This window comes from Tyto alba, unplaced genomic scaffold (genome assembly GCF_018691265.1).
Source record: "Tyto alba isolate M040663 unplaced genomic scaffold, T.alba_DEE_v4.0 Super-Scaffold_42, whole genome shotgun sequence".
In the NCBI taxonomy this organism is placed as follows: Eukaryota; Metazoa; Chordata; class Aves; order Strigiformes; family Tytonidae; genus Tyto; species Tyto alba.
This window is the reverse complement of record NW_024881318.1, coordinates 13,784,457-13,802,312: the sequence shown is the minus strand read 5'-3', so window position 1 is coordinate 13,802,312 and position 17,856 is coordinate 13,784,457. Positions and strand designations below refer to the sequence as shown.

General features: G+C 52.6%; 1 protein-coding gene and 1 long non-coding RNA gene across 3 annotated transcripts in view; both read right to left on the bottom strand.

Annotated features, from left to right (window-relative positions):
• CNTFR (ciliary neurotrophic factor receptor) overlaps window positions 1-16,012 on the bottom strand; it is a 214,422-nt gene extending 198,410 nt beyond the window's left edge. Inside the window, exon 1 of one of the 2 annotated variants that reach the window (XM_042804453.1) lies at window positions 15,831-16,012. In XM_042804453.1, coding sequence (XP_042660387.1) covers window positions 15,831-15,929 — 99 coding nt within the window. In that variant the 5' untranslated portion in view covers window positions 15,930-16,012. The remainder of the gene's footprint in view (window positions 1-15,830) is intronic. The other variant, XM_042804452.1, reaches the window with a different exon arrangement.
• Window positions 10,915-11,864, bottom strand: LOC122154633. The gene is made up of 2 exons (XR_006166658.1): window positions 11,804-11,864; window positions 10,915-11,626 (listed from the first exon to the last, which is right to left on the bottom strand). It is a non-coding gene; the product is annotated as an uncharacterized LOC122154633 (long non-coding RNA).
• Window positions 16,013-17,856: the final 1,844 nt, after the last annotated feature.

Below are 17,856 nucleotides of genomic sequence, written 5' to 3'. Positions count from 1 at the left end.
AGACGAGTTATGCTTTTTCTGTCAAGCAAAAAAGAAGAAGGTGGGGGGAGATGACGCGGGGACGGGGGGGAGGAGGAATCCAGCCCTGGAGTCATTTTGCTTTCAAAACAAGCTGTCAAGGCTTGTCCCCCTCTCCTCCCATCTCCCACAGAGGAAGAGCGAGGGAGCACCCACACGCCTGCCACAGGCGCGTGGCATCAGTCACCAGACCACACCATCAGTCACTTGGCACATCAGGCCGAGCCCTGCCCTCGCTTTCCCTTGTGCATCCGTCAAAGCCTGTGACGGGGAACAAGAGCAGCCAATTCCTAGTGAAGATGGGCTGAACACAAGCCCCACCACCTCTGCTGACAAGAATCCCCACTTACAGGCCATTAGGTAGGGAAAAAAAACAATACTCAAGAACAGCAAGAGCTCAGTGCACTAGCACATCTTGGCCACATCAGCAGCTCACTTTTTCCACGGCAGAGACATGCACAGCTGGCACAAGCATGCAAACTTCTGCCATATAGGTTACCGGGTTTGAAGTCTCCCTGAGCAGCCGGCAGCTCTCCTGGCTTGCAGCCAAGCTCAGGACAGTGAGATGAGAGCATCCCTCATGCATTCCACACCACTGCTTAGTTCAAAGCAAGGCTACCTCCCATTGCAATGTACTGCCGAGGAACGACATCACTCAGCACGGACACATCAAGCTCCTCCATCACTTTGGGCACTACCAGCTCTGAACCTACCTTGAGCACCTGCAAGACATGCCCAGGTCTCACCAGCACACATTATTCCTACAGCCGGCCAGATCAGGAGATTGCAAAAATCCTTCCAGGCTTTATTTTTGCATGCGACTGAGAAAGATAAATAGGAAGCACAGCCACTTCTAGGGTGGAAAAGGGCAGGCATTTCAGCAGCACACAAGCACGAACCCCAGTTTTAATATTCCATTTGCTCCCTGAGCAGAGACCCCTTTGCAGAGCCCATTGATACTGATTAGGGCATTAGCTTCATTCCCACCTCCTTCTGTCCTCTCCGAAAGCAGCAGCTAACTATAGCAGCAAAGTCACCCCCAGGAGCTAATTCACGTTCTCATTTCAAGAGGGTGGCACTTGTGCCAGGCTGACTGATCCCAAGGAAGGATACCTTCTGCCACATTAACAGGGAGCTAGGCACAGCCTGCTCTTCCGGGCTGGATCCATCCCACAATTAGTACAGATGAGGAAGGAAGACCATCTCTGCCCTGGTTAGGTCTGCTTGGGCTGGCAGCACACACTCCCAGCCCGGTAGCAAGTGCTCTGCTCATTAGCATGGAGTCACTCAGCTGCAACAGGGCACAAGCACCACTTGGCTATTGCAACACCACTCACGTCCACTGCTGTGAAAGTGTTGAATTTCCTTTAAGAGCTCTGCAACTCTCGGTTTGAATTTAAGGCAGGAGAAAAAAAAAAAAAAAAAGTATCACAAAAAATTGCAGCATCTCTGTAAACATACCAGAGGAAAAAAGAAAGTGTATCTTTGAGCCTCTTGACCTTGACAATGTCCTTATAATTACAAGACTATTTATTTTCAGTTAAACCCCAACTATTGGACAGTGTCAAGTTATTTTTTTCTGAGCAGGTGATTATCCTGCCCAACTAATCTAATGAAAATTATCAGGAGGCTACTGACCTCCTGCTACACACACTAAATAATGCACAAAGCTTCAGTATCAGACAGGCAAATCATAACCCTGCCTTATCTTAATCACTTGCTGTACAGCTCCAGGCTTGTTCCACTCATGTTTGGCTCTGTTAGCCAAATGCTATCTCAGTGGAAACCACAGCAGAGCCAGCCCTGAGAACTGCACAGCAAAAAGTTACCTCCATAAGATTTATTTTTGTAGAAGCCAAGAGCTGCAGCAGCAGATATATTTAGTCTTTAAACTGCTGTCTGGCTCCTGATCTTGTAGCATGAAGTGGTGGTCCTCTGGCACCCAGCTTTGGGAGAAGCAGGTTGTCCTGCTACTTTTGATGAAAGGTTAAAGATTAAAACAGAAAGAAACATTTAACAGGACAAGGCCTTGGGAGGGGATAATAGGCTCAAAGATAATAGAGCCTTGCAAAACAAGATAAAAGAACAGACCGAACCTTGAATTGAGGAACAAGGAAACCTCCCTTGGTCATGTGCTCAGAGATACCATAGAGACAGCCCAAGTTGTGTCGTTTAGATGAATTTATAATGTGAAAACCACATATTTTGATGAGAAAAAGCACCCTACTCAGATAAGACGCTCATCCTTTGGGTTTGCTCAGAATAATAAAAAGACACTGTAACTTTAAGTCAAGACAAGGCATTTTGTTAATGACAAGGAACAAAGTGATAAGAAACTGCTACATTAAAAGTGTTTGTGTAGTTCGAAGTGTATAAATATGTCACTCGCCTGTGTGCAGCGTGCTGGCTTTGGGGAATTACCACCTAGCATCCATCTCTGTGCAGAAATTGATTAAACAAATACCTTGACTCTGTGTATTTTTTGGCTTGTGGCACATGGGGTAGAAGAACCCAGATTTGGGGACAACAGTTTGATGAAGGGTGCAAGGAAGGCAAGGTCTAAAAAAAGGATGCACAAAAGGACTCACTGGTCCAGGTGGGAAAAACCACCCTTGCCTCCACCCTCTCAGAAATCCCCCCATGTTTCTGCCTCCTCCTGCATACAGGGCTACCCACCCCCTTCAGAGGTGCCACGGCACAGCTAGCTGCATGAGAACTAGGGCCAAGCAAGAGGACCCAACACTGGGGACACTCTGTCCCCAGCTCAGGGCACACTGGAGGGGCCAGGGGACCTGCCGCAATGCTGTCCCACTTATTGCAATCCCCCCCTCCTTCAGGAGGGACAAACAAGAGCAGCAGCCAGAAGAGATAAAAACTACAGCTGGCAATTAAGGAGGCAAGACCTAAACAAGGAGCCACAAAAAAAAAAAATTATCACGCACTCCCCAGTCCCAGCTTGAGCAGCACACACTGCTAGAGGAATAGCTTGAATAGCAGTGACTTCAGGCCTAAAATAAGTTTCCACTTGGGAAGCTACAGAGAGCTGTGAAAAAACACTGCTAAAGGACATGCTGATGATTATATCCTCTCACAGTATGGAACCCTGGCTACAACATCACAGAGGAGACAACCCTCTTACCCAGCTTAGCCTTACCCTCATAGCACACCCATTGCCTTTTGGTCCTTCAGAACCCCCAGTATAGGAGATCCCAGGTTACCTCCGATCACGCCACAGCCCTTGCAAACTGCTGCCAAACTCAGCAGCCTGCTCCTGCCCTGCAGCCTTGCCTTTCCTGAAAGGCTCTCCCCACCCCCAAAACAACTGATTTAACCTCCCATGCTGGCTACCATGGGTACTTCAGTTGCTTTTCTCCAGCTAGGGAGATCCTAAGCAAGACACAAGTGTGCAGGTTTTCTTATCTTTTAAATGGCCAATTCCTCCCCCTCTTATAGCCTTTTAGAACAATTGGGGCAAATAGCCTCATTTAAAGTGAGGAAAAACAAAGACCAAGGTGGATTTAGGCACAACGGAAGAGTGAGTAAGAGAAATCGTAGAAAGACAGGCAGGAAATAGCACAAGATTCAGTTTTGGGAAAACACCAGCTAACACATGCGAGGAAAATGATCCAGAGCAAAGATGTTCAAAGGGAAGCAGAAATCTGGGAAAAATTAATGTCCACAGCAGCAATTGAGGGGGGACAGGGAGAAGGCAGGGCTCTGAAACTGATCACTACCAAGGCAGAGGCTCTACCTAGGGTAAATCCCACCTCTGCAGAAGGTGCTGCCCCGCTGCTCTGTGGACACAGCTGTGCCCAAGGGTGTCTTCAGAGAGACAATCCTGAGCTCCAGGGAGCCCGGTCACACCATCTGGGCACAGTGTGGCTAAAAGGGTTAACTGGCCAGCACCCAGCTAATGGAGAGGTCTTTTGCTTTTCTCCCCTCCTTTCAATTTCAGAAAGTTGCCTGTTGCTGAGGCGTTCAAGCTACTTCTGGAAGGAATTATAATAATAATTAAATTCCTCAATCTCCTAGCCTGGGTGACAGGAGCAACCTCAGGCTTCTGGTTGTTGGAGCCCATACTGTAATTGCTTGTGCCACAGCTTTACTCTATCCAAGATGCAGGTCAGTTCATGTCTCTGCTATCTACCAGCTGCTTGGTGAGGACAGCGGCGAGTGCCAGGGCTGCAAGAGGGCCATCAGCCAGGTTAAATTGGTATCACCCTACTGAGTTACGTGGTATCCTCTGAACTGTCATGCGTTATGGAAAAGGCTGCTCGGGGACAACTGAGACAGCTCTCAACAGACACCATGTAAGGTCTGGTGGGTGTGAAGTGGGAGGTGAGAGCCTGCCTGTCCTGGTTTCAGCTGGGATAGAGCTGATTTTTTTTTCCTTCTTAGCTAGACTAGGGCTGTGGATTCATTACGGAATTTGCTATGAGAAGTATGTTGATAATGTACTGTGTTTTTAGTTGTTGCTAAGAAATTCAGAACTGTTCAACTTCTCGTGTCCTGCGAGTACTCAGGTACCCAAGAAGCTGTGGGGAAGCACAGCCAAAACAACAGACCCAAACTGGCTGATGAAATATTCCATATGATTTAACGTTATGCTCAGTATACAGATAAGGGCTGATTGGGAAGCTCACTTTGGCTTTTGGGATAGTGGTTCCAGGACTCTCTGGGATTGCTGGTAGGGAACAGGCTGGGCATTGGTCAGCAGGTGCTGAGCAATCGCACTGCGCATTGCCCGTTTGTATTTTCTATTATTACTATTGTTATTATAATTATTATTTATTTTTTATTTTATTTCAATTGCTAAATTGTTTTATCTCAATCTACGAGTGTCCTTACCCTTACCCCTCCAACTCTCTCCCCCATTCTCTGGGGGTGAGGGAGGGTGAGCGAGCGGTTGCATAGTGTTTGGCTGCTGACCTGGTTTAAACCACGACACTGGCAAAAGCCAGTAAACTACAGCTGCCTCAGGATTGACTTTATCATCAGGCCTCATCAGGGAGGAGGCTTGCACAAGAGAAAGGGATAGATTTAAAACCATACCACACAAAGCCCTCAAAAATGCTCTGAAGAATAAAGCTGGAGCTGGCTGCTGGTGCTGGGACAAGGGGTTGTCTCCAGCTCCAGCACCTGCAGCCACCCCTGGCTTTCTGCATCATCTGCTCCTGAGCAGAGGCGACACCGTCCCCTCCTCATGTCAGGAAACAGGCGCTGAGTCCAGCTTGTGACTGCCTGAGAAGGACTGCAACACACAGGAGCTTGCAAATGCATGTTCTGACTTCCAGCTGGAGACATGTGTCTGTGCTTGTCCCCAAGGCAGACAGCAGCAATAGAGGCATCCTCTGGTGCCGCTCCCTGCCAGCAGAGCATGGCAAAGCATTAGAGTGACAGCCTCCGGGGACAGGAGAGCAATTTACTCACCACACATGGACAAGTGCTCGCCTTCCTTGCTGAAATCTAGCAGGTGAGGCACTGATTAGTGTCACTTGTCCTGGTTGTCTCAAGGCAGACACTCAATCTGCTGTGACTCTGCTGAGAACCCACCAGCTCATTGCATGCATCCTCACCACTAAGACCTAGGTCAGATGCAAGCTTGAGGAGGAGGAAGGGATTGCATGCAAGCCCCTGACATTGCTCTCTCCATCCCAGCACCTCTTTTCCACTGCAAGCCCTGACTCTGCTGCTTTTGAACACCCACCACCAGCTGATTCCAGCAGAGCCTGAGCACCAAAGAAAGAGGAAGCTAAAATCTGTTTCTCTTCAGACATCCACCAGCAGAGCTGTTGCTCCAGGCCCACGTGTTACTGCCAGTGACAGCAGAGGCAGGAGGAACCCAGCTGGACTCCTCCAAGGCAGGGATGGAGCAGGGTGAGCTGTTGCAGGGCCAGCACTTGGAAGAAAAGGATCTTCAGCTTGACAAGTCAGCAAATTTGATCTGGAACTGGCAAGAGAGAAAAGTAAAGCCTTTAAATGTCATCTCAGGAGTTTGGCTGCCGGGAGAACTAGAGACAGACAGACAGATAAGCACACAGCACTTTGCAGAGAGCTGGATGCCCTGCTTTGGTCTACGCAGAGTATTTACCAATGTGTTCCGCAGCTGGCATGAGCAACTCAAGAAGGTTTTTTGCCACCAGCTCTGCTCTGGGACCTCAAGGAAATCCCAAAGCCACTTCAGGTTTCAGTTCCCCCTTTTTGCAGGCAATGATGCTTCCCTGCAACCCCAGGTGGTGGCAAGGTTAAAGACTGGCTCTGGTAATGTACAATAGCAAGCAGCCTTGGGGAAGCCTCCAAGCCTAAATACAGATGTGCCATATGCCAAACCTCTTGTTTGGGTCCTAGACCAAAGACACGTCAGGCCATCCTAATTCCTTGTTGCAAGAGGGAAGGTTAAAATCATCAACCCATTCCCTTTGCCATTGACACCTCTCACCTGGCCAAGTCACATCATCTTCCTCTTCCCACTGCCAGTCCTGGGGAGACAGCAAGTCCTTCAGTGCACAACTGGCTCTCCCCTGTACGTAAGGCAGCCCTACTTGGAAAAAAACAGCACTGCTAGCCTGAATGCAGGTACAGATGTGCCAAAACTAGGAAGCACAAATACTGCATGCCCTTGAAGTCACGGGCCCACCACGGCTGTTGGAGTTATTCTTCCTCCTTGCTTTGCAGAGGAGCAAGCTGCGGTGAACCTGAAGTTGCTGATCCAAAGCGAAGAGGGCTGGGGTGCAGCAGATGTGTCTATACAGCAAAAAGCACTGCGCAGAGTGGGGATACAGAGCATTGATGATCCCCCTCCCAGTCCTCATCCCATCTAAACAAGACCCAGGAACTTGGTGTGTCTTGGCATTGCTGAGAGAGGGAAACACACACCAAACTGGAGCCCAGAAACTAGGGTGTGCGGATGGGAAATGGTTGATGGCAGCTGGCTGGACTTCTGAAGGATGGATACCTTCACTGGGAGTCCCCAGGTGCATACCTGGGGTGTCCTGCAACACTCGGGTTTCACAGAGCTCTAACCGCACCTTCTCCTGGCAAAACAACTCCAGCTGTGGCCAAAAAGAGGAAGCCCCAAAAATATTCTGGTAGTTGGGATGTTACAGAAATGCCCCATCAAGAGAGCAATGGGTTTCTGCCAGGTGGCAGAGCATATTTGTGACATGGCCAAAAATATTGCCCAATCAATATGCTTCCTCCTGCATAGATTTCAGCATTAGCCAGTGCTCTGTGCCCCGTCACAGTACTTACTTTCATGCACGAAATAAAAACTAGACTCGCCAACATACCCAATGGGCCTGTCAAACTAATCATGTTAGGAGGGCTGGAAACACACCAGCAGCAAGAGCCAGCCCTTGCTCCAGAGCCCTTGCAGAAATCGCGCATCCAGGAGACGGAAAAGCCTCTGTCTTTCCCGGAACCAGGTCAATAAAAGCACAGACAACTCCATCCAGAGAGAGACTTTTTTTTTATGAATCACAAGAAAGAACAGCTTCAGCTCCCCCAGCTGCAAATAGGTGGGCAGGCACAAAGAGCCAGCACGGAAATGTGTCTGTGCAACACGTGTGGGGAATCAGCCGCCCCGCACATGTCCGGGGTATGGGGTGAGAGGAAACCGCTCCGAACCGCGGCGCGGGAAAGCTGTGAAAAACAGCGGCTGCTGTTTGATGAGACTTCTCCAACCCCCTCCCAGCTGGGTTCCCAAGTCAAACAGCCTCCCACCAATACAGGCGTTTAGCGTGCAGGGGAGAGAGAGGGCAGGCTAGGCAAGGATTTCAAAGCTGAGCAATCCCAGGCAGCTTTGAAGGGCCTCATATTCAGAGAGTGAGAATAACCCACCCTTTTGGGAGAAAAAAAAATCCAAAATGCACTTCGTCCAGGTGCCTCCAGAACAAAACTGTCCCCTCCCCTAACCCATTTGAGGGTTATTTGTTATTTCTGGGTGCACCTTTGACATAACGCTGTTATTTCTAGAGCTCTTTGCTAAGCGAGAAGCCCAGAGGACTGGACAGAGCTTTTTTTGATCAAATCTCAGAGCAGCAGCAGTGTTTTGTTCTCTCTCGTTCTTTTTTATGTATTTATTTTTCAAGCCCTTAGTTCAGATGCACAGAGGAGCATAAATCACACATTGGCAGAGCCTGGCACAGGCTCCCTGCCCTCTCCATCTGAGAACCACGCTCTAACCACAGGAGAGGATCTGTCCTCATTATCACCAGCAATTTTTAGGCCATGGACAAAAGGACCACAGTGCAGAGAGTATACCTATATTCCAAGCAGACACAAGGTTGTTTTATTATATGTAATATTGTTTAATTTCACAAGTGAATGGTCACGTCTGGCCCTGAGGAACCCAGCCCAGCCTGCTTTCTCCAAGCAGGCAGGCAGCAGCAGCAGATCCCTCCTTCTGCATTGATCAGCTTGCAAAGCTCCAGCAAAGGGAGCTTTACACCTCTCACAGATGATGCCATGCAGCATGCAACAGCTGCTGTGCCGGCTCAGGATTTGGGCAGGGATCAGCCTGGCTAGTCCAAAGGTGTGCTGCTGGGCATTTGCAAAGCACAGAGCCTTGGTGGTCACCCCAAAAGAAGTTATTTCTGGAGCAAAGAAGATTCAGTGATCAGAAAGCAGCTACCTTCTTCCCTACCTCCCCATCCATCACCTATAACATGGCACCATGGCACCCCAAAATGCAGTGCCCCCCTCCCTGCACTGGGAAGCCCTGGCAGTAAGGTGGAGTAGGGATAGCTGGGTGGGTCAGCCCCACATGGCCATGGCAGGGTCCTGCAAATTACTAGGTCCAGTCTCCAGCTTAGTCTCACCTGTGCCCCAGAGACTGGGAAAGCCACCAGAGACCAGGAGTTGGGAAATACCAGGCTGCAACTTTGTGAACAAAATGCACTCACTGGCTTAACACCCACATAATTAAAAGCAGGTGCATCCCTCAGTAACTGCTAGCACCGGGATGTGCCTGGTTGCGTGTTTGCTTTAGGGGGCCTGTGATACTACCTACAAAAGTAAAGCTGGTCACTAGTCCCTCTGCAGAGCGAGGCTGCTCACAGCACTGATAAAACATGCAGCTTGACTCGAGGATGTCCTCCTCTTCCCGTTGAAAGAGGAAAACCAGTAGCTCCTTCCTCCTAAGGAGGTCTGAAACAGCCACTGCTACTCCAATAAGTGAGCATCACCTTCAGGGGACATCTGGGTGCTATAGGGATGGATTCCTGGCAATTCAGAAGGCTCTGACAGCACTGGGGACCTCAGCCCTGATAGAGGAGAGGATGCTTTCACTCATTGATGCTAAGAATGACAACGGGCCCTGCTCTCCATGCTCATTCACCAGCCAACTCCCCGGCTCCACCTGGCTTCTACTGGCTCTTAGCACTGCTGGTGGGAATGGCCAACTCCTACTGTCCTCTCCTCATGAGGTGGAGTGAACTGACTCAGTAAATACCAGTTGACTGGATGGATAAAAAGCAAGGGAGTGAGAGCAGCTCTGGAGCAGCCCACAGTCCCTCCTCTCGGAGGGGGACCAACCAGCCGCCACCCAGGTTTGGGTCAGCGGAGGTCCAGGCTGCAAGTCGCTTCTAGCATCGGGGCAAAGTCTCCCCTGAAGCCTCGCCCTCTCACCCAGCATTTCTTGTGCTACTTCCCCCACCAGTTCCCCCCTCACAGGGTGTGTTGCATAGTATTTAAATGCAACCAGGTCTGGGCAAGCCAGATTTCAGTTGATCCCATGTCCCCTCTGTAAGGCAATGCTAAGAGAGGGGTTACAATCCCTCCTCCAGCTGCTACAAACGCAGCCATGACTCCAGTACAGCATCATTTATTGCAAACCCTTACAGCCTTCCTCCCCCAGCCTCCCCTGATTGGAGAGCAGCAGAAAGCAACCCTAATGAAAGGAGAGAGATTTCCCACATAATGGGCACTGGTATTAATTCTTCCAACTATTGCAGCTTTCCTTTCATTCTGCAACTTTATGAACAACATGTGATGCTGGCAGCAGCCCCGCAGGTCATCGCAAGTCACCTGAAGGAAAACAGCTTCTTCCAGCACCAGCATCCAGGCTGCCGCCGAGACAGAGGGCAGCAGCCCCGGCTGTGCAGCCACGCCGCCTGATCAGCAGTGCCTCAAGAGGGCTTCGATGACATCTTTAGGGTGTCACGGCTAATTAGAGCCCTGACTATACCCTCTAATTAGGTAACACCTTCAGACAAATCACCCTTTCCTCTTCAAACCACGTCACGCCTTCGGATACGATCCCTAATTGACTAAAAGTAGACTCGGCACTTCTTCCCAGGTCTCCTTCCACTTTACAAGCCATTTCAAAATAAATAAACCCCTGGTCCTCAGCCCTGGCTCAGAACCCAGCTGGGGAAGTGCCCTCGCATCCTCACAGGCATGCACCCTCATGGCTGGACACAAAACCTCCATCAGGGGCACAAAGCAAACACACTGACACAGCAACACCACCCCCCCACCCCAATGTTTCCTTTCCAGCCATCCTAGTGCTACTTTCAGCAACAGTCAAAACCTTTTCTAGGAGAACAGGAGTATTTGTGATGCATCAGTGTCCTACTAAAAATATTGCCTGGGGGTTTGTGAGAGAAGCTGTGCGCCAGCAAAGGAGCCTGATATCTGGCGACAGAAGGCATTAAAAAACCTAACCATTTAGAAATTAGTATGTCAGAATGTTATCAAGCATCAACATTTCAATCCAGAAGCTTGATCTCTGTTTTTGTTAAGTAATGAATAAACTGAAATTATCTGAATCTTTTCAGTTTCCCACTAGCACAAAATTTTAAGTAGATAGGCAGAAAAATCCCCACCATCATAACAGCAAATATGCTGAATAAAAACTATCAAAATTCATAGAAGATAAATATTGAGTCCTTCCAAGACTGCTATGAGAACAATGTCTCTTTATTTGCTTTTTGCAATATTTGTTATAACAAGAGATAGACTCCAGTATACAGTGTTTTAGTATACATACATGCATTCACAGCTGGAATAATAGATTTTAAGGACAGAAGAAAATATTACAGCTGCATGTATGCAGAAATGCATAAACGCACCTTCAAAAACACATTCTTTGCACCCTACCCAGATACATACATAGATACATATGTATAACATATACCTGTACACCCCCCTACCCCCATGTTTCAGATCGATCAGAACCATTCATTAAATCAGACTCTCTAAAGTTTCTGCTGCTTTGGGAAAACATGACCCCGAAGAGACATCATGCGTGAACTTAACATCCAGCGGAAAATGAAACCATAACACGCTGCATCTTGAAAGCCAACCCTGAGTCTAACTTAATCCCTGCTCCGGACAATGCCTCCAGAGAGGCATTAAAACCGTGCTAGGTGTTTTCCTGGATTTCCCAAATTCCCCGGAGACTCCCTGGCACTCTGGCTGCATCCATCTCCTCCTTGCTTCGGAGATGTTTCCGGCTGAGCGCTCCCATCCTTACTCCTGCTGCTCCCACGGCCGGGCGACGCAGGGATCCAGCGGAGCAGCATCCGGAGAGCCGCGTCCTGCCGCTGCCGCGGGACGAGTCACCCGGGGCAGCCCTTGGGGTTTAACACTCGGACTCCTGCAAAATCTGCAGCGGGATGACGGACGGGCTTGCAGGGCCAAGAGCGGCTTTGCATCCTCCTTCCCCATCCCCGACAAAGGGATTCCAGCAGATCTCGTGCCCCCTAGTGTCATCCTGGCGAACGGACCGGCACCGGCACCGGGCACCGGGCACCACCCTGCCCCAGGCACTGCCCTTACTTACCCCACAGTAAAGCCGGCACCGTGTCCTCCCGGTACCTAGAGCACAGTTAAATGCCATTTCCAACAGTTCAGGTGAAGGGAAGCATGAGCTCGCTGGCCCTCCCGAGCACCCCCAGGGCAGCAATAGCCCCCCAAGTGTCCCCCGTGCCCGTCACGGTGTCACCTCTGTTACGGTCCTGCAGAGCCTCAGCAAGGTCTGCCCCACCGGCAGATAGCCCCAGCAGTGTCCCTGGCAAGGGGCCGAGTGGAGGAGGCAGAGAGCATCTGCGGTGGATACTGTCCAGAATACAACTCCTCCTAAAAATAGATGGTCCCTGGAAGGGCACAGCCCTTCCTTCCAGGGAATGGGAGTGCTCGGTACTAGGAGCTCAGGGTTTGGGTTGACAAAACTTCAAAGTGCACGAATGCAAGACATCACTGCCTATGCACAAAGTCACTGTTTTTTTTTCCTGTAAGAGCACCTGTGGCATCTAGCTCTGGACGCCAGCACAAGAAGCAATGCACAAAACCAGCCCAGAACCCAGCATCCCTGCCTGCTCGCCTGCTCTGACCAGGAGACAAGATCCAGTGTCTCCTCAGAAAATGTCCATGCTGGCTGCAATACTAAAGGGTGCAACTGGGACCAGACCCTACACACAGAGACCGTGAACAAGAGACATGCACTAGACAGGAGCACAGGAAATGTGCGTTGAACCTGTGCACATGCCTCTGTTTCCCCATCTGTCCAGCAGCCCCACTGCAGCTTGCCCTCACTAATTCTGCTCATGCCTCCTCATTGAACTATTAGCTCCTGTGAGGAGAGGCACCCCACAGACAGCACCTAGAGCACCGGCCCCTTCCAGCATGTCCTAGCAGTGTGCAAGCAAACCTCGGCAACATATCACCAAAATTTGGAGGAATTCTCCCCAGGGCACTGACCTGGGTATGCTGCTTTCTTCTGCAACACCGAGCAGGGACTATAGCTTAGAATAATGGGGAAGTAACTCAGTTCACTGCTGACAAAGCATCACAAGCCCCAGCGGGGTGGGAGGGGAGGAGGTGTCCTTCCCTCACGCTGCCATGCCTGGTATACATCATGTTTAGGGCCAGACATACGTCACCGACACAAAATGGACAAATTGGAGGGATTTCAGAAAAACGAGTGACAAAAATGATCAGGAGGCAGAAGGGATTGATTTACAAGGGGAGATTAAAAGAGCTGCGATCTGTCTAGCTGGGCTGAGCAAGTACTGACAGAAGCAGTTGGATGCTAATCTGCAAATGGGATGAAAACGATATGGGAAGGAATAATTTAACGTCTTCAGGAGTAATGGGATGAAATTAAGGGGAACTTGGGGCTGAGTAAGTAGGCAAAAAAAAACCGACAAAAAAACAAACCCAAAAACTAAGACAAAATAAAACTCCTTTCCTAGTTGTGTGTGACTGCCTCTATCAAAACACACAAAGTCCCCAAATCTTGTTTTGCCTTGCATAAGGACCCCTGGGAGCAATTGTGCCTTGGTACTTAAGAAGGTGTGCACACATGCATGCATGCAGACAGAGCCCTTTCCCACCCCTGACACACTCGGGAAAGCAGCAGGGCCTCCACGTTAACTTGAGAGGATGGAGGCTTGCCGGAAAAAAAGCAGAGAGTGAAGGCTAAAGCTGCTGGGAGAGGTGGGAAGGTCCCCACAGAAGGATGCCTTTGCACTCCCAGGTCTTCAAGGGGGGAAAGGTGCTGAGGCAGCTTCCTGCAAAGTCACAGGAGTGAGCTCAGCTGCGAGCACTCAGATATTTACACACAAACAGCACATTAGTCAGCAACTCCCATTTGTCAGGCGTAATGGCAGCGGCAGCAATAATAAACGACAGAGCCGAGAGACAGGCTCCCCATGCGCGCACCCAGCCCCAGCCTGAGCTGGAGCAGGATGCATTTCTCCAGCTTGCTGGGGAATTCAGTGAGAGTGGCCAGGAGCTGGGGCTCGCACCCACGAAACTCCTGCTGCTGGCTTCAGAGTCGGCCACGTCTCCGAAAGCTGAGCCTTGGCTGCACAGTTACTTGCATGTGTATGTGCATCTCAAGCTTTGCAGCTCTGAGAAGGTACCAAGGCTTCTTCCTTCCCAAGTCCAAGAGGTGCTGAGCACCTTTTATGAAGATGGGGGCTCAGTGCCGGTGCAGGATAGGGTCCTCTCAGGATAAATCAGACCAAAGATAATGCACGATTGTCACATCATGGCTTGGCCTGCTCTGACAGCAGGCTCTGATGAAGTTATCCTAAAGGGCTGTTGCAAAGAAGTCTGCCAGGCATGAGGCTCTCATTTCCAAAGCACAGCCTGCCTCAGAAAAGTCCACCCTCCCCAGCAAGCTCTGGTCCCAGCGAGATGCTGGTCAGACACGAGCATCTCTTGCATACCTCCAGCCATCACGGCAGAGCTCTAACTCCTCATGGAGGGGCAGAGCAGGGGGCAAGGATGGCCTGCTCCCACCTATTTGCACGTTTCAGAGGAAGCAGCCAGTGTCCCTGCCTCGCTGCCTGCACACATAGCTGGCAGGACGGGCAGTGGCGTGTGCAGGTCCTGTCCCTCACAGAGGTAAACAACACACGTGAACTGAGAGTGGGCACGGTCAGAGTTAAATTAGCAAGATCCTAGCAGAAGCCAGCAAGTTCCTGAGCAAAAACCAATCTGAGGAAAAGACCTCCTGGACTATCCCACAAATTAAAACACAAAGAGACGTGAGAAAGAAATCAAACAGCTTTGCAGGCAATCCCCTTTCTGCAACCTGTGCTCTGTATCGACCCTACACATATGCCTATAAGCATGGGGTGGGGAAGAAAGGGGCTTTCTAAGAGAGTGAAAGAGAAGTGCCGATCTTTATACCAAAAAAAGTTTAAGAAAAAACTGCCAGAGGAGGCAGGGAAGCCGAAACATGCAGACCAGGTTCTGTCCCCAGTGAAGGCAGCACAAATTAGCTCACGCGCTGGTTGGAGTCCCAATCCGGTTTTAAGATTGCAGTGGGGGAAGTCACCAAGATCTGGAAATGTCAGGGAGTTTGTACAGCAAAGGGATCGGTGTGTATTATGCAATTCTGGAAAAGAGCCCTCGTACTCACGCTCGGGATGAACTGCCTAGCCCAAGGAGAGCAGTTCCACAGAAGCGCCATGCAGACGCTTTTCTTATAAAATCACACCACCCACTCAAAAAAATAAAATAAAAATAATAAAAATCATCACTGCCACAGCAGAGGAAAGGGCAGATTGCGCCTCTGGAGAAAGGAAGAAAAAGTCTGCTCTCCCGCCTAGGAAATCCACGGGCTCCGTTTTACAAAGAGCCACCCCGCAACCCCGGCTCCAGCCCTGCTCATGCAATGCAGCAGGCAGCTGGGCTCATCCCTTCCCTGCCCTCAACCTGATGCCGCTCGCAGCGGCCGCGATGCCCTCCCCGCTGGGGCGGGGGGTGTCCCGCCGTGTCCCCCCGCCGCGGACCCCGCTGCCCTGGAAGGTGCGAGGTAGGGGTGTGTGTGTGTGTGTGGGGGGGGGGGATGCGGGGCCACCCCAACCCCGTGTCCCCCATTCCTCCCCCGCCGGGAACGCCCGGCCGGGGCGCAGGGCGGACATACAGGCACGGCGGAGCAGGGAAGTAAGTTGCCCAAATTGTTTCCTCACGGGCTTCGCCCCTGCCCCGGCGGCGCGGGGGCTAAAGGGGCCGGGGGGGGGGGGCGGGTGGGTGGGTGGGTGCGGACGCGCGGCCCACGGCGGGGCGCGGACACGCGTGGGCGCGCTGGGGAAAGGTGCGCGGCTGCGGGGCGGCAGGCAACACCAGACACGGGGGGTGTGTGGGGAGGAAGCGAGCGTTCCCGCCACCCACCCCCCCAACCCCCCCCACCCCCCCTTTTCACCTCCCAGAAAGGCAAACGGCGCTCCAGCGGCGGGCACCGGGGTCTCGCCTCCCCGGAACCCCCCGCCGCCTCCCCCATCCTGTGGGTTGGGGGGGGTGGGGGGGGACGGACACCCCGCACCTCCCTCCGGCCCCGGCCGCCCGGTACTCACGGCGCCCTCCTCGCCGCCGCTCCCGGCGCTACCCCATGCAACCACCGGCTGCTTCTGCACCGGCTCGGGGGCTATAAGCTCTTTTAAACTCCAGCACATAACCCATGTGACCGCAGAAGCCACTGGTAAGGAGCGCCGGGGAGCCAGCGATGAGCTCAGCCCGCACCCCCCGGCACAGCGCCGCGGACGCGCTCCCGGCCCCGCCGCGCGTACCCGCCCCACGCCCGCACACACACACACACACACACACACACACACACACACACACACACACACAACCCCACGCGCGCCCGGGCACACGCCCCTGCGGACACGCAGCCTCCCCCCCCCCCCCAATCTCCCCGTGGATGCTGAGCCAGAGGCAGACACCGCACGCACGTCTGCCCCCCCCGCCCCCCCCACCCGTGCAAATGCACACGGACGGCGGAGCGCACGCACACACACGCTGTTGAAAGCACCGTGAGCACGGAGCCACGGCCGCACACGCCCACGCGGCGCACAGCACCGACCCTGCATGCATGGGCAGGGGGCATGCTGCAATTCCTACACGCACCCCCCCCACACACACACACCTCCTCACCCCACCACCTCCCCCGAGATGCATACCCAAGCGAAGGCAGCAAGCTCACAGCCCCCCTGCACGAACACGCACACTCACGCGTGCCCCACACACATGGAGCCACGCACACACTGTCTTGCAGGATGCACCCTCCGCACACCCCCCGCCTCCTCCAACAAGAGACGCGGACCTGAATGAAGGCACTCCACTAACATTTCCCTGCACGCCTTCATGCACATCCCCACACACTTGTGAGTGCCACACACACACACACACACCCCCCCTTGCACAAACACCCTCTCGGGGTGCACAACGAAGGTGCCACACGCAGGTGCGGACCGAAATGAAAGCATCGTGTTCACCCTCCTCGCACACACACCGCACAACTGAACGCCCGACGCACACGAGGCTGCGCTCCCACACCCTCTCGCACTACTGATGCACAAGCAAGGCGGCCCGCCCACGTATGCGCCCACCTTTCTCACTCGATTGCAACCCGCTGGTGCGTGCCAAACAAGCCCACCCTTCCCATCCATCGCACCCCCACAGCTGCGGGGTCCCCTGTGGCATGTGGGGTTGCCTCATTTCCTACCAAAGGTAAAGCCCGGGAGGTGTCACACGCGTGGGGAGTCTGCAGGGCGAAGAGGACAGACGTCCTCCTCTTGTGCTGTGCACAGCGACTCCCGGCAAGGCAGAAGCCGCGGGGGTGGCCGCGCAGCGGGGCCGGAGTTGCCAGGCCGGGGTGCTCTGCTCCAGCCGTGGCACGACGGAATTCGGGAGTGCCAGGATGAAACGTGCCAAGAGGGGACGGGAGCCGGGTGTGAGGCTTTGGTGTGCAAAAGGCTGGGACAGGCAGGCCTGGCTGGGCAGGTGCAGGCGTGTGCTGCTGGGGCACGCCAGCAACACGTGTGAGAAGGCAGAGCTGGCAGGCAGAGGGCTTCGCTGCGAGCTGAGTTATGGAAAATGACTCTTTCCAAGGAATTGCTAAAATTAAAGCAGCAGCGAGGCCAAACGAGCAGGAGCCAAAGGGGAGGGTGAGCAAGGACAGCCGAGCAGCCTCAGGGCAAGGAAGGGCAGGGTAGGCAGGAGGAGAAGGCACCCTCTCGGGGCTCCCACCTCCCCCCCAGCTGCTGCCACCCACACAGGCAATTGCAAACACCTAGGGGGCCAAGATTTGGGGAAAGGCTGGCTGGCACTACAGTGGCACTGGCTGGGGAGTGCCACGGGGCGGGGGGGTTTGGGAGGAATAGCCCTTCCCAGCCACATCCCCCACTTGGCTGCCAGCATGTAGCTAAATACCTCTGTTTCCCCAGCCTGGAAGAGACAATGCCCACGGAGAAACAGCCTGCTCGCTGCCAGGGGCTAAGTGCCAGCGAAGGGCAGAGACTGGTGCTGACCAGGGCTTTCTGGGAAGCCCTGCAGAGCCCTACAACTCATTATGAAAGTCCTCTGCCCTGACCCCCACCT